This window comes from Euwallacea fornicatus, chromosome 2, assembly GCF_040115645.1.
Source record: "Euwallacea fornicatus isolate EFF26 chromosome 2, ASM4011564v1, whole genome shotgun sequence".
Taxonomy (NCBI): Eukaryota; Metazoa; Arthropoda; class Insecta; order Coleoptera; family Curculionidae; genus Euwallacea; species Euwallacea fornicatus.
In genome coordinates, this window is record NC_089542.1 from 7,702,708 (window position 1) to 7,724,292 (window position 21,585).

General features: G+C 34.6%; 6 protein-coding genes across 9 annotated transcripts in view; 2 read left to right on the forward strand and 4 right to left on the reverse strand.

Annotated features, from left to right (window-relative positions):
• The window catches only part of LOC136350239 (serine/Arginine-related protein 53-like), a 90,932-nt gene that overhangs the window by 39,837 nt on the left and 29,510 nt on the right, over window positions 1-21,585 (reverse strand). The window lies entirely within an intron of this gene.
• On the forward strand, window positions 258-15,979 carry Pi4KIIIalpha (phosphatidylinositol 4-kinase III alpha). Of its 4 annotated transcripts, none has more exons than XM_066301712.1 (26): window positions 258-458; window positions 2,721-2,934; window positions 3,049-3,316; window positions 3,364-3,935; window positions 3,993-4,157; window positions 4,229-4,282; window positions 4,466-4,720; window positions 4,774-4,972; window positions 5,027-5,146; window positions 6,817-6,981; window positions 8,395-8,543; window positions 9,064-9,234; window positions 9,287-9,869; window positions 10,771-11,027; window positions 11,404-11,582; window positions 12,092-12,476; window positions 12,527-12,734; window positions 12,786-13,015; window positions 13,071-13,335; window positions 13,389-13,698; window positions 14,105-14,363; window positions 14,415-14,782; window positions 14,838-15,017; window positions 15,067-15,313; window positions 15,380-15,539; window positions 15,594-15,979. In XM_066301712.1, the coding sequence occupies exons 1-26, from the start codon at window positions 369-371 to the stop codon at window positions 15,817-15,819; spliced, it is 6,279 nt and encodes a 2,092-aa protein (XP_066157809.1). In that variant the 5' UTR covers window positions 258-368; the 3' UTR covers window positions 15,820-15,979. The 4 variants fall into 4 exon arrangements, with proteins under 4 accessions (XP_066157809.1, XP_066157811.1, XP_066157812.1 ...); XM_066301714.1 differs by having other exon boundaries at window positions 14,418-14,782; XM_066301717.1 differs by lacking the exon at window positions 258-458 and having other exon boundaries at window positions 2,795-2,934; window positions 3,049-3,161; window positions 3,215-3,316.
• Window positions 16,359-17,335, reverse strand: Glo1 (Glyoxalase 1). The gene is made up of 4 exons (XM_066295920.1): window positions 17,165-17,335; window positions 16,832-17,055; window positions 16,712-16,782; window positions 16,359-16,663 (listed from the first exon to the last, which is right to left on the reverse strand). The coding sequence occupies exons 1-4, from the start codon at window positions 17,234-17,236 to the stop codon at window positions 16,485-16,487; spliced, it is 546 nt and encodes a 181-aa protein (XP_066152017.1). The 5' UTR covers window positions 17,237-17,335; the 3' UTR covers window positions 16,359-16,484.
• RpII18 (RNA polymerase II subunit RpII18) lies at window positions 17,415-18,167 on the reverse strand. Its single transcript, XM_066295928.1, has 2 exons — window positions 17,799-18,167; window positions 17,415-17,719 (listed from the first exon to the last, which is right to left on the reverse strand). The coding sequence occupies exons 1-2, from the start codon at window positions 17,923-17,925 to the stop codon at window positions 17,451-17,453; spliced, it is 396 nt and encodes a 131-aa protein (XP_066152025.1). The 5' UTR covers window positions 17,926-18,167; the 3' UTR covers window positions 17,415-17,450.
• LOC136346561 (calcium load-activated calcium channel) lies at window positions 18,980-19,823 on the forward strand. Its single transcript, XM_066295807.1, has 3 exons — window positions 18,980-19,253; window positions 19,306-19,480; window positions 19,534-19,823. The coding sequence occupies exons 1-3, from the start codon at window positions 19,109-19,111 to the stop codon at window positions 19,769-19,771; spliced, it is 558 nt and encodes a 185-aa protein (XP_066151904.1). The 5' UTR covers window positions 18,980-19,108; the 3' UTR covers window positions 19,772-19,823.
• Window positions 19,853-21,308, reverse strand: mRpL3 (mitochondrial ribosomal protein L3). The gene is made up of 5 exons (XM_066295796.1): window positions 21,107-21,308; window positions 20,957-21,047; window positions 20,686-20,901; window positions 20,345-20,634; window positions 19,853-20,292 (listed from the first exon to the last, which is right to left on the reverse strand). The coding sequence occupies exons 1-5, from the start codon at window positions 21,178-21,180 to the stop codon at window positions 19,869-19,871; spliced, it is 1,095 nt and encodes a 364-aa protein (XP_066151893.1). The 5' UTR covers window positions 21,181-21,308; the 3' UTR covers window positions 19,853-19,868.

Here is a 21,585-nt window from a genome sequence, read left to right on the forward strand (position 1 = left end):
AATCACTATCCCACTTCCGCATTTAGCAATTTTAACGGTTTTTGAAATTTTATACTAAAAATTTACTGTTTTTTACGTTTATGTACAATAAAAAATATAATGATATATTAAAAATAAAAATTAAATAAATAATAAATAAATTATGCTCGACTCAATAATCACTACATCCCTACTGATCCTTACGTGAAACGAATACGTTTAGTACAGAATGTTATAATGACATTAGTCACTGATGATGACAGTGACAGTAACTTTTGTTTTGTTGTTGTAATTTATATTCGTTTTTCAGCTGTGATGAAAGATTTCAAATAAAAGTTGACTAATTCTGTTTAAACAATTGTATAAACCAAATAGGGCTATTTGCAATAATGATGAAAGACGACAAACTATTTTTTCATAAGACGGTTATGCATTTAGCTCGGTCTTTGGCCAGTATTAAGAACACTCCGTGGGAAAAAGTAAGTGGCCCCTCCAAAAAAATAAGTTTTTAGTTTAGTTACTTAATTGCTACTCAATAATTTCGCAGAGCAAAGGTCCAAATTTTAATTATCTTACTACATTTGATGTCATAATAGTAATTGATTCCAATGTCACATTTATGTTTAGTATTTAATACAACGAAATTATACTGAACTAAGATAAGTTACAGTTAGTTGCACACACCATTCTTGTCGAAAATGTATTTATGGGATATTAATTAAATCACATTGGTACTTTTAATTCTTTAGCTGCTCTGGAAAATATCCTTATGATACACTAAATTGCTTTGGACAAATATATTTGCAAAAGCAGAAAAAATAGATATTTGCTGTAGTATGTACTGTAACTGGCTGTATTTATAATTTATTACCTCTTGATCATAGCAAGACCAAATAGAGCAGACTTAGGTTACAATGAACCTTCAAAAGAGCTTAGTTTTAGTCCATTATAAAAAATATTAATTAAAAATATATATGTATGCAAAAACTGTATTTATTAAGGAATAAAATATAAATTCTTAACTAAAAACATTAAAAAAATTCAATTCAAGTATAACAAACAAAAATTTTATATAAGAAAAGAAGTCATTTTAGTTTGAATAGTTTTAAGGTTTTAAAATTCTATAAAATTGAACACTTAAAGCAACAGTTATTCAGAGTTATTTTCATAAATACCCTCCAAATGATTTAATATTCTATTTATACTGTTCACTACATCTAAATGGCTCGGTACTCATATTTCAACTTCTATGTGACTATTGCTGTCTCTTTCAACTTCTGTTTGTTTATAAAATTTCATAAATATTTCTACATCAATACATGTTTCTGACTTTATTAATATATCATCTACACTTTTAAATTCGTCTATTTGGGAAAATTTAAGTAAAATATCTTTCACAAATCACTTTTCTAACAAGTTACTAAAAGATAAATGTGTTTCTTCATTGTCGGTCTTGGTCGTTTTACCACGTTGTCGTTCTTATAGTGACTAGGGAACTTGCCAATATGGAAAAGGAGAAAAGACATGTTAAAAAATAGAACGGCAATGGTACGGTCGAGTGGTGGTGAATTTATTGGTCTGTCTTTCTATATACTTTTAATAAGTAACCATCTATTAAATATGGAAAATGTTTGAAGTGTTTTCCTGACACAATCTAAATGAGAATTTAATGAAATCTGTTATAAAAGGGTCTGTTAAAACAGAATATTTTACATAGGATTTAAATTGAAATAGGCACAGACCAGACAAATTGTACATTATATCTGGGATGTCTGATACAACAGAGTTTGTTTTAACCAGACTCTACTGTATTCCCATCAATAGCTGTAAACCACTGTTTTAGTTGTATTATGAGTGGGCAGCTAATTACTAATTACCCTTACATCACTACTTAACAGATTCTCTTTCTTTGTTGTGATATTATATTATGTGCTAAGTAATTTCATAAGTTTTCTATTGACATACCATTTTAATTTTATTATGTTATTGCCCATAATAATAAACAACTACCTCTTATGAAGAGTGGGAATCTCATCAGAAATTTTTAAATTAATATAGGATTTATTTTTACTAGGGACATTTTAAGTAGTAGTATTTGCTTTTAAACAGATGTAGATACAATGAATGTGAAAAAATAAATAAAAGTATAAAATTAAAATTTCCAAAGGGATCTGCTTTGTGGCCATTTCATTGATAGTGAAAATCAGCATAAATATTAGATTGTGACTTTTGAAAATCAATGTCTGGATTAAACTATCTACATTAATGAGATTAGATATAGAGTAATCTGTGGGGTTGTCACATAATAAAAGTAAAAGGGTTAAAGGGGCCTAAAGGGTCAAATATAAATTCAATGTTGAAATGATTCAAATATGTAGATGTACACTGTTTTTTCTTTTTGTTTATGTCATCATTTTCAATTTATTGGGGTGTATGTAATTTATTTTCAGTCAGGATGTTCCTCATTGCATAAATAAATAAATATATGTGTCTTGCTTTGTTCTGCGTGTAGACAATGGATCTAATGCTTTTACTGTGGCACACAAAGAATAGTTTTTATGTAGTTACTTAATTTGATTTTCACTTCATTATCAATTTAACCCTCTCTAAATATTCTGATAAATAGGTTTAATTAATATCTATCAATTCGTAAAATATTTTTCTTTACAAAGTTCATCCTTATGAATTAACTTACTGTAAACTCTTACCTCTATTTGTTGAAACTTTCTATCCCATTTTAGGTGCTACCTTTATATAACATGTGTCCCATAGAGTCTCAACACGGTGGTATATCCATCAGCTGTCGCCATCAAGATGCTGTCATTGCATTGGGTATATATTTGCTGGAATCTAAACTCCAGCACAAAGAAAAAATTGTCAACTATCTCTTACAATTGGCTAAAGTTTTGGATAAAGCAACATGGCTCGATGAAATGAAATATAATCATTCTGATAGTGAGTTTCTTTTATGATTTATCAAATTATGGGGAGTTTTTCATAAAAAAATTAGTCTGCATGTTAATTTTAGTGCTAACAGAATTTGTATAATTTTATCCTCATTATTATTAGGAATTCCAATAGCAGAAAAGTTTAGCTTCAGTTTCCACTCCCTCTTAAGCGATATTGCAGTGAGGTGTGAGAATTATAGAGAAGAAATTATCAATGTGCAGATTGATAGTATGGTAACTTTGACAAGTAATATATTAAAAATGCAAGATCCTAATAACTGCAATAGTTCTTCAAAATTATTTTTATGCAAAACTACTTTGCCTGTTCTGATTGGTTTATCCAGAGCTATGGGAAGGTTTTGCACAAGTGATCCACCTTTGATTTGCAGGTAATAATAATTGATTTAAAATTTATTTTTTAAAGAATTATTTCTAGACTCTATCCTAAGCCTGAACCTCCATTAGCAAAAAAGTCAGTTGCAAAAGCCTCATATAGTAGAAGCTTCAGCAGTTTTAGAAGCATAATTCCCAGAAGTCTCTCAGGCAACTTAACTGCTACTTTCGACATTTTGGCTATCACGCAAGGATATGACACACCTGACGTGGCCTATACCTCAAATTCCCTCAAACAAGGCACTATTATAAATCAACATTCCACTAGCTATGACCCAAGTACTTACTTTTTCGCAAAATTTGGGTCAAGCTTCAATCAATTTCCTCATCTCCGCGTAAACGACCCTAACGACAAAAAAAACGCGATTATCTTTTCTGAGAGACATTTGGCCACGATTTTAGCACTAAATAAAGATCTATTGACTAAGAATATTTTATCTTTAATTGATGAACAATCATTGGAGGTTTATACTACAGGGAAGATTCAGATTTTTCCTTACAAAACATTTTCTGAAACGCTTAATTTGGTTATGGTGACGTTGATGAGGGAATTGTTGCAACCTCAGCAGAGCCTTCCAGTGCCGTTCACAAACGAGGTGCAAGAGTTTGTTAAAAGTAGTATAATTAATAAAAGCAAAAATATAGGTTTGATTTACAATGCTGTTAATTCAGGTTTGTATTTGATTGGCAAAACTGAATTGAAGAGCTGCCATCACGAAGCTAGTGAAAAAGAAGACCGGGCCAGCAATTTTGCTCTAGTAAATAAATTTAAGGTGAATGTTATGGCTAATGCTGCTTGCGTCGATTTATTGGTTTGGGCTATTGGGGATGAAACTGGTAAGTTTCATAATAATAATTTCTCAACGAATGTTCCTCAGTATCTTATTAGCTATGTCTATTTCTTGCAGTGGACCTGGAATATAACTTTTCAACTTTGATGCAATTTTTAACAACTACATTAGGTGACAAGAGGTTTCAGTTTTGGGTTTCTCTTTTCTCATTTATAACCATAAAAGACATTTTTTAGAATGTTTTATTTTAACCAGTTTTTGTAGCTTCAACTATTTGTGTAGTTCCCTGTCCCGTTTTTCTGCTTAACAAATGATCTAACAGAGAAATAACACTTCTCATTTTAATGTATATAGGTGCGGATAGTTTGTGCGGCAAACTCTCAGGGAAAATCAACGCCAATCATAGCTATAAGTTAGCGTTGGCCCACATGCCTCTCCTTATGGTCTGCCTGGAAGGTTTAGGCAAATTGGGACAAAAATTTCCTAATATCGCCTCAAATTCTATCTTCTGTTTAAGAGAGTTTCTCATATTTCCGTCCCCGATATTATCAAACCTCCACAAGCATGCCAATGACAAAAACCAGGGCAAGGACAGTTTAAAAGTTATCGGTAAGTTTGCGTTTCCTCGCAATTAACCCTGAATAATTAGTCATACTTCAAAGTATCAACAAATCAATTGAACAAAGATGATTCAGCGAAGCCTATTTCGTCAATTCAGAGCTCTTTTGAGAAACTTCGAGATGCCGCTATTGAAAACTTGTGTTACGCCCTCGAAGCTTCACACACATTGGATCCTGAATGTGTACGAGCTCTTGTAGCGCAAGTCTCCAACAAACTTTTCACTATAGAGAAAAATGACAGGTTAATTTCTTTTTTGGTAACCCAAATGTATTTTTAAAAATTTTTCACTTGTAGTGAATCCACTTTAATTTCAACCAATATTGTTATCATGTTGGGTCACGTAGCTGTGTCAATGAAAGGTACTCCTAGGACGACTGACACCATATTGCAGTTTTTCCAACAGAGATTTTGCAGGTATAACCAAGAAAATATGTGTTCTTTTACTTATACATTTTTGCATCTCAGTTATACCAACTGCTTAAATTTTAAAGAACTTATATAATTATCAATAACAGATCAGTAATGAAACGATGTTAAATCGTATTAGAACTTTAAAGCAATGTTAAAACAAGTAACTGCATGAGTACTAAAGGCTTTCAAGATGATAGTTAACAGGAAGTTAGAGTCAAGCACGGTATATCCAGACAACTGTTTGTTTTAAACCAATTTAGGAAAGGGACGGTGTAACTCCCGGAGATTAACATGTGGGGGCATATTCTGATATAGACAGAGTAGTCGACTTCCAATAGTGTTTCTATGCCTAAGCCGTGTCCATCGCCATAGAAATAATAATGAAAACAACGCATAAAGTTAGTTTATTAATTCGTACCAACTGCCAAGAACCATGCAAAACGATTGGAGCCATTGAGATTCTTCTTCACAATTGATATCCGTGGTTTCTCTATCTATCAGAATATTGGATGAGATTTTGCCAAATGGAGTAGACGCCCATATCAGATTATCGATTGATAACAATTTTCTGCAGACCCCAATCTCACTATATTTTCAAGGACTAAACATTTCAGGAAAATTGATTTGGCGGACTTTCCTTCAGGGATTGTAATAAATGTGATTAATTTAATTTAGTCTTTTTCGATTATTTTTGCAAGCTCGATTGACATAGCATAAAGCCGTAAATGAGCATTGTCCCTGTAAAACAATATATACTAATATTGGAAGTCATACAGTCTTGTGGTAAAACTGCTGTTGTTAAGTTTCAAAATCTAATTTCTGCTCAGATATAAAACATTTCTTTGCAATTTGCCTCTTCTTGTGTTGTGTTTCGCCTTTTTTATCACTTCTCTTGAACTATTACCGCACATGGGCGTTTTTTTACGAGTTATTAACTTCTACATTTGTCGACACTAAATATTCATTCCTGGTATTGTCATATTTGAAATTATCACATGGTGAACATTGGTTATTGAAAACTTTCTTCCTGTTTTTTTACATAGCAAGTGAATCTAACAACATTTTTGTTTTAATTAGTGTAATATCTGAAGATTTGCTATTAAAAATAACCTTTAAATCCACGTGGGCCCAGACCGAATGAGACCCTTCCATAATCGGTTTTTCAATTGAGAAAAACTTGTATATTTGGATTTTGTTGTTGAATTAGTTAGTTACATTCCTAGGTTTCTGTAAGATCGCCCTGAAGTAAAGATAACCCAGTTCTTGTCATACGGAAATATCAGTTTTATATAACAACCAAAGTAACTATACATGTTAATATCAATACTGAATAAATAACACCTGATTGTAGGGATTCTATGATAGACATCCGCTTTTTAAAAAGTCCTGCTTCATATTAAATCTCAAGAAATTTACCTGGGAAAGACTTCTATATTTTGATATATCAAAAATGTTCTATAATAATGATGATTATACAAGTTACTTATGGATGTTAGTTTTTAATAGTTAATACACAACATTTGTGTATTCTACATTATTTTAGGGCTTCAGAAATATATTAAAATTACATTACCGCAATGACAATAATTTTGTTCAGTTTAAGTTCTTTAACATTAATTCAGCGTATGATGGTGTATCTATTTAAAGGTAATTTTTAATATGAATTTGTATAGAGGACCATCAGCCTTGGATACGCTTATTGTGGACCAATTAGGATGTATGATAATTGCCCAATGTGAACCTCATGTATACGAAGTGGTCATGAAGATGTTTACAATAATCACCGTAGAAAGTGGCAGCGCTACGTACGACAATACAAATGATAAGACTCAGTATAGGTAAGCTTTTGTTGCAATTTGAATTGAGCAATTTCCGAAATAGACATTTCTTAATTAGTATTTAGGGGATAAAGTGTACTGATCCTTGAGGAATGTGGTTTCCCCTCATTTTCTTCACCATTTTTTTATTGACGTGATATATTTTTAAATTTCAGCACCCCTTACAACTTCTGTTTTCTAACTAGCAGTAACGTCATCTTAACTAATTTAAATAAAAGGTTTCGGATATTTTAAAAGAACATAAAATTTCTATTTCAACCATATGTAAGTACAAAGTCAATCTTTGGATTGAAACCAGAGGTAAAATAATTTTTTCCAAAAAATCAACATGCCGCCATAGTTTTTAAAATAGGTAATTATTTTGTGTGGATTTCACACATTTAATCGATTATTTGGTTGTTTTTTTCAAGAATTAAAAAATGTCGCATTAATATTATTACGATCGGGCAAAACTCACCGGTGTTGTAGATTAAAGTTGTTCAGGAAAATACAGTGTAAAATTATGTAAAGATACGTATGTAGAATTTGCTGTGAAGAAGAGTGAAATTAATTTCACTGGAGAAAAAATTACCAACTTTAGGTGAAATCAGTTCCTTGAAGAAGCCTGAATTGATGTTAAAGAGATACTTATAAAAATTGTAAGAAAAATAAAAACAAATAAGTCATAGATGGCTCATGAGATTGTCAGAAAAAAGAAAAGAAAGAGAAGAATTGTTTGTTTCTCAAAAATTTCAGATGATTTTAGAATTCAAAACTAGCTTTAGCACAAGATTTTTTAACAATATAAATATACCAATCACAAATACAAAATATCGAGAACACATGCCATTTGTATTGCGTATCCCGAGTCTGAGAAAGGTAAAAAAAATGAGCGGCAGTTAGAAGTACTCAATTTGGCTCCAGATTCGGAAGATCCATTGAAATGGCGACATTTAACACCGTCAAACTCATTATTGCAATGCTGAATTTAGAATCACCTCGCTGTTCTATACCTTGTCCGATGTTTTCGACACTACAACACCTTGTTGGAAGATGCTTGCCACAGAATAGGAAATTAAAGTTAGGATCTTGAGGTTGAGAAAAAAATTTAGGAACACACTTGATAGTAAGAAGGATTCATTATAAAATTGAAAATTATTTTCTATCTCGTTTGTGTTTGGTATACAAAATTTGGAAAATAAATGAAAAGAGAAATTCAATGAAATAAGATTTATTTTAAGGAGGCTTACTTTCGGTTAACTACCAGCAAAAAATCAGAAGATATCCACAACCCCAGAAATTTTGAACATATTACGTCACAAAAAAATAAAATTTGTATTTTAAAGATTTTGGGAAAATGTAAGGGATATCAGTGAAACCTTCTCTCAGAAAACCCTTGGTATACAGTTTTGGTGAACTGATAAATAATTTCAGACATGTATCTCGGTCCGTAATCAATGCTCTAGCTAACATTGCGGACAATATACAAGGGGAAAAACAAATGAACGAGTTATTAGGGAGGTTACTTGAACTTTTCGTGCAGTTGGGTCTGGAAGGCAAACGCGCAAGCGACAAATCACCTGGTAAGTCTCAGTTCTATCCACTTTTTGTTTTTCACCCTTAAGATAGTGATTTGTAGTCGAGCGAAGTGTTTTCAAAATTTTGTGTTTTAAGAGTTAAGTAGTAGTTGTAAGCAAGTGTAGTAAATAACATAACATACAATAATATTTTCTAATACATAATATTTTTGTGTAGTTTTAGAAGCAGCTCCATTTAAGATTAAAGAGTCAATGATGGGTATGGTACCTTTAAGTTGAAACAACTACATAAGTTTTTGCACTCGGCTTTGCGTACTAATTCCACATCTAATGCGTTTTAATTAGCTACTTTCTGTTTGGGAATAATTTAGAGCAGAGTCCTCTGATGATTAAAAAGTCAAAGTTTAAAGCAAATCAAAATTGATTATTCCCAAGTTCAATAAATTCAATAAAAATCACCTCAATAGTCTTTAATAACACTAATATGTAACTTTTCAGTGTGTTCAATCAAAAAGCAATAACTCCATTTATTTTCCATCTCTTACTACTATTTTTCCTTGATTAGGTGCCTTAAAAGCGTCCAGCTCTGCAGGTAATTTAGGCGTCCTTATTCCCGTAATCGCAGTTTTGCTGCGTAGACTGCCTCCTATCAAACACCCAAAACCGCGCATCCACAAACTGTTCCGAGACTTTTGGCTGTACTGCGTCATCATGGGTTTCACCGCCTCTGATTCAGGTTTCCCGCGAACCTCTCTTAGTGTCAAAAGTGCTAACCAATTGTTCTTTAGGTCTGTGGCCTCAAGAGTGGTACGAAGGAGTAAAAGAAATAGCAGTAAAATCTCCGGCTTTAATATCTCCTACATCCAGTCGTTCAGAGATGAGAGAGCTGCAGTACACTAGCGCTGTTAGAAATGACAGTGTGTCAATCACAGAGCTGCAGGAGCTAAAAAACCAAATACTAGAACTTCTAAAACATCCACCGGATGTTACTGCGATCGTCAATAACAAGCTAACTTTTGCCCAATGCACGTTTTTGCTGAGCGTTTATTGGGTGGAAACTTTACGGGTGCAGCATTCAGGAGAACCCAGTTTGGTACCGATAATATCAGATTATCTAAGTGACTCGGCGTTGCAAAAAGATAAAGCCGGCATGTGGAACTGCGTAGCGTCGGTCAGCGATAAGGTGTTTGAAAAGTTCTTGAACGTGATGAAGAATAAACCGAAAGACGAGGCTCGGGAGGCGGATTTGGAACAACACGCGCAGTTTCTGTTAGTGAATTTCAATCACACTCATAAACAGATACGAAGGGTGTCCGATAAATTTCTGGCCAGTTTGGTGGATAAGTTTCCACATTTGTTGTGGAGTAGAAGGTAAGTTTGAGTCAAAGCGTTGAAAATTATTTTATTGCCACAATTGAAAACATGTAGTTAAGCGAATCGATAGACATATCGATTAATTAGGTGTTTGCAATTCAAGATCCTTACTGTATATCTACTGACAAAATTCTACACCAAACCTAGCTACTTGACAGCACTCAGTGTTGCATTACATAAGCAAGGCAGCCGCTCAGTTTTAGTATCAACTATGAATTTTAGGAAATAATTAAAAGGCTCAATTAAAGAAAATGCAGACCATGTAACAGAATTGCACAAGAAACCATTATAAAAATCGAAGAAATATAAAATAATAATAATAATAATAGGGTTCTGGTTTGGATATTGTTGTGGTGGATTGGTTGTGGAGAGTTAGTTCATATGTCGAGACAAATGGTGCTGCAATCGTATTCGAAATCCAATAGTATGACATAAATCATCGAAATGCATCAATACATATGATACATCTTTAAGACCCTAAAATTCGCTATTTAATTCTCAAACTTTTCTGTGATGGACTGGATACAATATATTTTAGGTCATTTTAATGAACTTTACTCCTGGAAATGAATATTATTTCCTTAAAGAATGCCGTGGTAAAAAAAAATTAGGAAGAGTTCGGGGAGAACTGAAAACATCGCTTAATATAAAGCAATGGTATTTATTAGGTTTCTTATCCCTTACTGTAAACCTCTCATATTTCTGAAAAACAGCGTTGCCTATCTTTAATTTCAGTTTACATATTCCCACGATTTTGAAGCAATTTACTAATAGTGACTGTGAATGAAAACTAAAACATTATCCACTTTAAAATAAATTATCGATAAATAACTTTCAAATTCTATAGAAAAAATGTATCATCTTCACCTAATTATCGTTTTTAATAATATTCACACAGAGTTTTGTGGACCATGTTGGATATCCTTCAAGTGCTGTCTTATTCTTTGGAAATTGATCCAAACCAAGAAACGCCCACTTTGAGGATACCGCAAACTCCCTATGCGATACAGTTGATGGACACTTTGGAAGCCAGAGAGTCGATTGTGAAGGACTTTGCTGCTAATTCGGAAAGGATTATTAAAGAGGCCATGAAGTGGGCTCCGCAATGGACCAGGTCGCACATCCAGGAGTACATTAACCAAATTCCTACATCGGGTAAGTTAATATTGTATTTAAAGCGTAATGAAAAGAATGTGGTTTTAAAACACCTCAGTAAAAGGATTATTTTCGCTGATAATTAATTAGATTTTTAGTTCTCAATTATGTCAAAACAAATTTATGTTTGCTCTAGAAAATAATATAATGTTGAACAATGGTGAGTTTCAAAATTCCACAAGTTTGAGAGCAGTTTCGACCTATAAAAGTATTCATTCTTAGGGCACGTTTGCAGTTTTTAGTTAAATTTCTCCTTCAATTTGCCCGGTATGTATTTGCAATATCACTGAGACGTTGTATATCCTGAAAAAAATTGTAAATAAACGTTGCACCTCCTAGAAAGTAAAAAGCTACGTGAATATAAAACTTATTTCAGGCATGTGGCACCACACCGGCCTGTCAATGGCATTAGAATCCATTCTCCAATTCGGTCCTTTAAATTTGTACAGCGCCCCTTTGAGTGTGAGCACCCTGGAGAAACGCCCAAAATGCGTGAAAAGCGATTCAAGCAAGATTATATCCACATCGGCCATGCGCTCCAAATACATCGGAGAGGTAGGAATATCTCAATTTTCTAAAACGTGTTTTTTAAATTCCTCGTGCTATGTGGTACCTAATGCACAGTCCCATTAATTGATCTTTCTTATCATGTGTCGTGTGAAAATCTTCCGGGAGAAAATGTATTGTTAATTAAGAAAAAACTAGTAAGATTTCATCTCGTTTTGATCGAACCAAAGAAGATAATTGTTCCGAAGATCGACTAAAGAAGACGGGCGCATATAAACGAGGTTCTATAAAAACACGAGAGAGTCAAAAATTGCTTTTTAACTTTACCATGTTTCAAAAGAATATTTACCCATGGAAATTCATAATCAATGATTTATTTAATAATCAATTTAATTATCTACTAACTTTCTCCGCTCGACTTTTCCCTCACTCGAACTGGCAGTCGTTTTTAAAGATCCTAATATTTTTTTGTTACACTCTGCGTATCGTATGTTTCATACCAAACACGTTTTATTAAGTGTTGATTTTCCATGGCATTCAATGCGTAAAAATGTTAGGTGATCGGCATGCTAACAATATACGGCGAGGACCGTAAAATGGACCTAGTGGCCACCATCCTTAATAAAGTATGGAGTGCCTGCAAGCAGCAATCTGACTCTCTGCATCGCGACGCCCTATGGCAGGCCACTGCCCTCGTGATTCACACCTCGGTGTTTGACCGGAAATTGCTGCACGCCATTGCCTGGTCGCAAGTCGAACTTTTCAGCGTGGAAGCCATGCGTACTGCCATGGAATGTTGGCAATGGTTGATCACCTCAAAGCCGGACCTGGAAATGCGCTTTCTGCAGGAAATGGTGGCCGCTTGGAAATGCACTATTCACAAAAAGTTGGGCCTGTTTTCAGTTACGCAACCGCAAACTAGCCCCTTGGCTGTGCACGAAGGTTCGCTTTACGTGTGTCTGCGAGTTTCTAGATCATTAAGGGTTATTTAGGTTGCGTTCTCGAGCCGGACAATCCTTTTGTGAAGCCCCATGTAATTTGGGTGCAATTTATCTGCGAGCTGGTGGAGACCATTAAGTATAGTAGCTATGAGAAAGTAGAAATGATCGCCAGTTTGATTCACCATTCTTTGCCTATGTCTGTGGGTTCAGAACCTGCGGCTATCACTAGACATACATCAGCGATTGGAGTGCGATTTAAGTAAGTGATTTAATTTCATTCTTTGCGGACTTTATTTTCCTTTTTACATAGGCTCCTCGCTTGTGGTTTATCACTTCTCCAAGGAGACATCCTTCCTAAAAGCTTGGCCAAAAACGTCCTGCGAGAACGAATTTATTGCAGCTGCCTAGACTATTTTTGCAAACCGCTTAAATGCCCCACACAAAATAATAACGACCTGAGAGAGGACATCACCACTCTAGTAAAATTCTGGCAAACTTTGCATTCGGACAAAAAATATTTGAAAGTCAGCGACGTGGGAGGTGAGACTGCAATTCGTAAAACCTTTAGGACACATTGAAATTTTGGGCATTTCAGACTTAGGCCCGACCACTCCCATATCTGTAACTAATCAGGAGTTAGTGAAACCTAGTGACTTTGCTCGCCCCACTACAGGCTGGATTAACACAGTTCCCTTATCCACAAGCACGGCGACTTTGAGCAAACGCTCTGCTAAATCTGCTAGAAAAGTGCCGATGGCTGATAATTTCGTCAAATGCTACCTCAAGAAGCGAAATTTGATTCTGGAGCTACTGGCAGTTGAAATCGAGTTTTTAGTGGTCTGGCACAATCCTACATCAAGGCATTAAAAATGCTTAAACTACAAAAAGTACTCTTATAATTAAACATTTTTAGACCAGAACTGATAATATCAGGTGAAGAGCACATCGCATCATGGAGGGCCAAAACCATCACAGATAAGCAATGGCATGATTGCACGCGGCTTGCTTGGGATATCTCCCCGGTTTTAGCGGTTTACCTGCCCAATAGATTTAAGATAAACGAGGCTATCATCCACGAGGTTAAGAATTTGGTGCATATGAACCCGACTTCAGTCACTCACGTGCCAGAGGCTTTGCAATACCTCGCCACCACTGATGCAATTTTGACGGACAGTCCGAAGTTAGTGCATATGCTTACTTGGGCTAGGGTCTCGCCAATACAGGTAAAAACCATCCATCCTCTTGTAGAGTTTAAACAATCTTACAATTTGAACATTTAAGCAATAAAGAATAATAACATTCTCGAGATATCAAAAAAAATTTCCAGTTTTTTAAAAATATTTTGTTTCTGGATTTTAAATAAATTGAAATTTTGAAACCTTCTGTTTCTGACAATTTATGAAAGATTTGTAGGCCTTAATAATTTAGATTAAACTTCACTTCAATTAAATTTCTTTAATCTTTAAATTATATTCCTGTTTTGGTCAACTAATGGATGATGCAATGTGTATCTATCAAGGCTGATTCCAAAGTTCGGAAAATCTGTCTACCAGCAAATAATATGCTTATAGATACCAATCGATTTGAGTAAAAACAATTACAGACAATGGGCAAAATTTCCAATTCCAGGCACTTGCCTACTTTAGCAGACAATTCCCTTCGCATCCAATATCGGCTCAATACGCAGTAAGAGTCCTAAGCTCCTACCAAGCAGACGCAGTGCTCTTCTACATTCCTCAGCTCGTGCAAAGCTTGAGGCACGATAAAATGGGTTACGTTACCGAATTCATTAAATGGATCGCCAAAAAATCTCAAATCGTTGCTCACCAGCTTATTTGGAACATGAAAACTAACATGTATACGGATGAAGAGATGCAAATAAAGGATCGTAAGTGTTTTTCTTTTTTTCGGAATCAATCTAATTGTAATTAAAATTCAGCAGTTTTATTTGAAATACTGGAATCTCTGGTAAACAGCATTGTGAGCGAACTCTCGGGCCCTGCCAAAATGTTCTACGAACGGGAGTTCGATTTCTTTGAAAAAATCACTAATATATCGGGTGAAATCAGGCCATATCCCAAAGGACCTGAGCGTAGACAGGCTTGTTTGAACGCTCTGAGTCGCATAAAAGCGCAACCTGGCTGTTATCTACCCAGCAATCCAGAGGCTATGGTGTTGGATATAGACCACAAGAGTGGAGTTCCAATGCAGAGTGCAGCCAAAGCCCCGTATTTGGCCCGTTTTAAGGTAGTTCGGTGCGGAATTCAGGAGCTCGAAAATATCGCCATGGCAGTGTCGATTAATGAGGTTCTAAGATTTATGGATGTTCAATTAAGATGTACTTGATGGTATTTTTATATAGACTTATGAGCCTTCTTCTCTGGGTCCGGAAATGTGGCAAGCAGCCATTTTCAAGGTAGGCGACGATGTTAGGCAGGACATGTTGGCTCTTCAGGTAATCGGTATATTTAAAAGTGTGTTCCAAACTGTCGGTTTGGAATTGTATTTGTTTCCTTATCGGGTTGTGGCCACAGCTCCAGGGGTACGTAGACTGGGACGAAGTTTTCTTGTTAATTAATCAAGATTTTTAGTGCGGTGTGATTGAGTGCGTACCCAATGCCAAATCACGGGATCAGCTAGGGCGTCAGACGGATATAGGAATGTATGAATATTTCCTTAAAACCTTTGGAGACGAAAGTACCAAGGAGTTTCAAAATGCGCGCAGGAATTTCATAGTCTCCATGGCTGCTTACAGTGTCGTAGGATTTCTTTTGCAGATCAAAGATCGTCATAATGGAAATATTATGCTCGACACTGAAGGACATATAATTCATATTGGTAATAAAAATCCATCGTAAACTAATAAAACATGTAAAATTAAAAATTACAAATGTTAAATTGCAGATTTTGGATTCATGTTCGAGTCTTCTCCGGGGGGTAACTTGGGTTTTGAGCCTGATATCAAATTAACAGACGAAATGGTGATGATTATGGGTGGCAAAATGGAAGCTGCGCCCTTTAAGTGGTTTTCAGATTTGTGTGTACAAGCCTACTTGGCCGTCAGGTACTGTATTTTACCATTTTTACTTCACCTTCTTTTAAACAACAACCCTTACAGACCTTATCAGGAAGCGATAATATCCTTGGTGTCGCTGATGTTGGACACAGGATTGCCATGTTTCCGAGGCCAAACTATCAAACTTTTACGAGGCCGTTTCAATCCCAGCGCAAATGACAAAGAAGCGGCCAACTATATGTTACAAATCATAAGAAATAGTTTCCTGAACTTTAGGACACGTACTTACGACATGATCCAGTATTACCAGAATCAAATTCCGTATTAAAAGACCTAGTAAATCAATTAGTGATAGGGTAATTTGTCCCCAGTTGTTTAACGGTGATATGGTTGATTTAAATTATTATAATGTATGGTGTTTTCTAGTCAAATTCTCTTGTTAGTGTTATTTACGATTATAGTTGTTTTATTAAATAAGTTGAGAAGTATTGAAGGAAGTTGAGTTGGATTTTTCAAGGTTTTTTTGTTGTGGATACCATGAACAAAAACATCCCTCTCGGATATCTAAAGCATTCAGCGGCAGATCTTGACCTTATTCTGTTAAAGGAACACCTGTAACCTTGTTAGAAGATTTTTAGTCGAGAGACCAGAACTGACACTTTTTTATTCCCAAGTAGTTTCTTCTGTTGTACATGTGCCTTAATATTAAATGTGTTAAATTCGAAAATTTAGTGCAAAGGCATAAAAAATTCTAGAAACAACTTTAAACGTCGCAATGTCAAAGAAAGCATGATTAGTAATTTTTTTAATTCGCCAAATTTTCTCTTCAACTAAAAGGAAATAACTTTCTATGTATGTACGCAAAGGTTTACTTGTGAAACGGTTTATTAAAGACATCTTAAATGATAACAAACAAAACTTGCTAACATGCTCTTTCTGTAAACTCACGTTTATTTCCCGTAACATCACGTATACTTCGATTCAAGCGTAGTTCTATGACATGCCAGCAACGGTTTTATTGTTTAAAATTTCAATCCAGTAACCATCTGGGTCAGTAATGAAAGCAATCCCCTTCATTTTACCATCATCAGGCTTTTTTACAAAATTAACTCCTAATTTTTCAAATCGTGCACAAGCTGCATAGACATCTGGAACTACCAGCCCTATATGACCTGAAAAACACTTCACAACCTCTCATCAAACAACTAAGTAAAACTTACCAAATCCTCTGGGATCTTCATTTCCATTATGATATTTAAAATCGTCGGAAGTATTTTCAGTACCCCAATTACTAAAATTAAAAGATATTGTTTTGCAATACATTGAGTGGTAATACATACTGAGTAAGTTCAATAGTAGCTTTTCGGCTTAAAGCCCACTCTGAACGAGCAGCAGTGCCTAATTCCCCAGGAGTAACGTCCTCATAGCCCATAAAATATAATGAGAATTTCATGGCAGGAAAGTCAAATTTTGTCAACAATTTCATTCCCAGAACTTGAGCGTAAAAAGGAAGACTTACTTTAGGGTCTTTAATTCGGTACATGGTTTGTTGCATAATGAAATCCTAAAATATAACATTATTACTATGAGATCCTGGGATGTCAACATACAAAAGTGTTTAATTTAGAGTACTTTTAAGATAATGAAGGAGTTCTTAACGGTTTTTCCCTTACTTTTGTCTCCACAGGGCTTTGCCCACATAATTTTAAGGCTTCTTCATGAGATAATGGAACACTATTCGCCATATTAAAGGTGCAAAAGAAAGAATTTGAATGAAAATTGTTTTTTACTTGGTTTTTCAATTTTTAAAATTAAAATTCTTTTGGAAAAAACTAAGGTTAAGATTAAGATATTTTGGAGGTTAAAATTTAAATGTATTGTCCTTCAAAAATTCATCGTTTTTTTTAATAACAAAACAAAATGTATAAAAAATCTATATATTCAAATCCAAATTTATATCTAATGATCAATAATAATCAGCTCATCAATGCCCCAATCCTCATAAGAATGGTCAGGTAAATATCTCCTAATAATAATAGGTATTTTTCTCTGTTTTAGTTCCTTCATTGCTATCTGGAGAGGATCAGTTTCTCCGTCTAATTCCACCATAACTGGGGCACACATGGCTATTTGCAGAGCTCTGGTGCCCAATACTCTTGCTCGTTCATATTTGGTCATATACTTCGTTGTTATGCGTTTGTTTTTGGGTACTCCACCACCAGCTTGACCTTAAATAAAGTTATATTTATTTATGCTCATAATAATAGCTGAGCAAGAAGTATTGAGGAAACTTATTGTGAAATTCACCTGGCTGTAAAATATCGATGTTATCACCTTCTTCTTCGGGTTGATCAAGTTCTTCAATATTGTCGTCTTCTACATCGTCGTCAAAATCGTCCCCAACATCGTTATCTTCATATTCTTCATCTGCCATGCTTCCCTTGTCCAAAACTCAATGTAGAAGGCCTATATTCTAAACTATAAAGTTGGTACTGACAGAATATATTTTTTTCTATAACCTGTATTCTCTTTTATGATTTTTATTTTACATGAGAAGATAATTTTAATTAAAGATTAATATTAACAAATATTAATAAAATAATAATTTCTAAAGTTCGTTTACTTTGTGTGCTTCTAAAATTAAATAACACACTATGTGACAAAACAGACTAGATGGCGAATACATACAGACACAAACATCAAGAGTAGAAGAATTTCTGTTTCCCTTTACGGAATAAGTATAAAGCAGGATGGGAATACATAAATAAGAACTTAATGACATCTTGTTACTCCAATAATTAAGTTGACAATAGAATTGACGTTATATTATTTTGTCGTGTCTACTGTTGTAGTGTTTTCGCTATCCGACCTTAGATTATCTTCAGGATATCGAGTAGTTTTTAGGTACCTGTAAATATGCATATCTAAACAGTACATAAAAAACTAAGAAAACTTATGACTAAATATGAAAAGATTGAGTATGTCCACCAAGCAATTGTGGAAGCTGAAACCAAGTTCCACCGTGATTAGCGAAGAGAAAAGTGAGTGTTTGATTTTTTTTTTTTTGGGGATGCGACCCCTGGGATAAAAAATCTTGCCGGAAGACGATACTGGTGCCCGTGCAACCAGCCTGTGTGGGGTTTCACCCACTAAAAAACCCCGTGTTGCAAAGGATTTCGAGTTTTGGCGCTCGATTTCCTTGATCGCGCTTTTATTTTCTTCTGTGAGCTAGCAGAGTTGAGCGGGACTATCGCCTTTTGTTCTGCTATCGCTCTAGGCTTTTCCTGCCTGTCCGAGGAGGCGTTTGGTGGTTGATCAACGGCCTTTTATATCCCCCCGCTGAACGTTCTGGAATGTCCTGCCAGAAATTCTGGGGGAAAGTTTTCCCGTCGGCTGCTCGGACAACCTAGAGAATTGGAATATCGCCCTAGGGCACGTGCACAGTCATAGTCTGACAGATGACAGTTTATCGCGCTGCTGGCTCCGCCACAATTTGATAACATGGATTACGTCGAAGAGTGTATGAGAGTGAGGTTAAGATATGTTGGCCAAAAATTTTATAAAAATTATTTTATTGTGAAAATTGGAAATTAATTACTTTTTAACTATAAAAATTAATGAAAATGTGGGTCGATACATTATTGATAGTTTTCATATCAATTTGTACTGCATTTCTGGGAGAGGGCCTAACATGGTTGATGGTATATCGAACAGAAAGATACCAAAAATTAAAAGCTGAAGTAGAAAAACAAAGTAAAAAACGTAAGTGTTGGCTTTGTTGTATACTGATTTTTCAAGGATCTTTGTATTTCAGTGGAAAAACGCAAAGAAACTCATGGAGACACATTGGACAAGCAACAAAAAAAGAAAATTGAACGAGAAGAGGACAGACTCAAACATAACAACAGAGACCTTTCATTTGTAAAAATGAAATCCATGTTTGCCATTGGGTTTGCCTTTACTGCCCTTCTCAGTATGTTCAATAACATGTAAGTGCTAAAAACCTTACATCTGTAACAAGCTAAATAAATGAAAATTTTAGTTTTGATGGCAGAGTGGTTGCCAGACTCCCATTTTTGCCATTAACCTGGATTCAAGGGCTTAGCCATAGAAATTTGCCTGGGGATGATTATTACGATTGTTCATTCATATTTTTATATATTTTATGTACTATGTCCATTAGGCAAAATATACAAAAACTGCTGGGTTTTGCACCCTCAAGAGCTGCTTCAAAACAAGGCAATAGCCTCTTTGGGCCTACACCTGGACAATTTAAATAAACCTGTTTTATATCAGCATTTATTTAAGATAATTATATTATTATTATTATTATTACCATTATTAAGAAATCCAAACCACAATTAAATCCTATTAAATTTATTTCTCATCATATAAAATAGTCGGATCTGAAAACTGATGAATTTGATCATCATAAATATCCTCAACAACATTCTCATTATTAAGATCAAAAAAAGTAGGGAAAGGCAGGTCTTTTTGGGGCTTCCTTAAAGGTAAGATTGTATCATAAATGTAGACAATTGAGTTGGTTTCCCCAGGTATGGCTTGACCAGACACCCATAACACATTGTATTTGGTATTAATTCTCCACACTTTCAGACCTTTGGCAATTCTATACCTATTCCCCATATGCCCTGGCATTTTAGTGCCAGGCCAAACTCTTCCCTTTTCTCCACCCCCTCCAATGTTACCACCTCTCCTGTGAGTTTTTGTAACACCATGACTGGCTGGCATCCCACTGAATCCATGCCGTTTCATGACACCTTGGAACCCCCTGTCTATACTACATATTTATTCATTAATGTGTAATTTCAAGTAATTAGATTTAGACCTACGTTTTGCCACGAACATCAACAAAATTTCCTACTTGGAAGTGCTGGACATTGATGGTAGTACCTAAAGGTAATGCTGCATCAGGACTAACATAAAATATGCCTAAATACTTTGTTGGCAAAACTCCTGAATTTTTAAACAACCCACAATATTCTTTGGTGAAACTTGTAGGATCACCTATTTCAGCACCTATTAACAAACATCCTTTTTTGTTTTTAATTATGGGTTTCGATTGTCTAGGAGACTCATAGGAGCCAGGAGGGTAATACTTCACCACATGATTATCTAACACCTACAGTTGTTTGAATTATTTTTTAGTATGTTTTATGACAGTTAAATTTACTTGTAGCAGAGTAGTAGAAATTTTAGTTCCATTTTTCAACCACATGGGATAAATCCCAATTTTCTTTGCAATTACCCCTGTTCTTGCCATATTTGGGGTCCATAAAATTTTATTGGGGATAATTTGATTTGCTTGTTCTGTACATTTTGCTACCTGGTCTTGCAAAACCTCTTTGATAAATTCCGAATTTTCAGGACTCAATTCATCATCACTGCGCTGCAAGTTAATAAGAATAAACATTTGATTTGATAATATATAAGGTCAAATTTACTTTTCTAATTTTTGGTGTCAACCAGGTAGGATTCCTAAGTTTGGGTGGTGGACCCAAATGCTTTTCCCGTTTGAAGTCGAGAGATGCTAAGCTACAATAGATTTTAGAGCTTATTTGGAGTGGCCATAGTAAAGAATGTGAGAAATTCACCTGAGAAGTCGAAATTTTTCTTTTAGAAATTTCCCGCTACAGCATGATTTTGAGATATTTAAAGTTAAAGTCATATTTATTATTTTAATGTTTGAATATTGAAATAATCTTAGGATTATTACGTTATTAACAATTAACTGAGTAATTAAATTTTGTTTAGTATTTATTTGAAAACTATTTGAATTTCCTAACCCAACAATTCAAATAACTTTGACAGATTGACAGTTCGATGCAATTAATCTGTTAAAAGGTTAATACAATATGGCTGGTGGATGCAAAGTAAAAGACAAAAACCACGAATCATCAATTTTGGACGTTAATTGGGTCATTTATCTTTAAACATTTGATAAAGTTAATAAATTTATTATAGACATTCTTTCGGTACTTTCGTGCCTACACGAGTTTTTTTTAATGATTATCATTTATTTATTAAACCTATTTACCTCATCGTTAATATTTTTACCAAATGTTTTACCTTT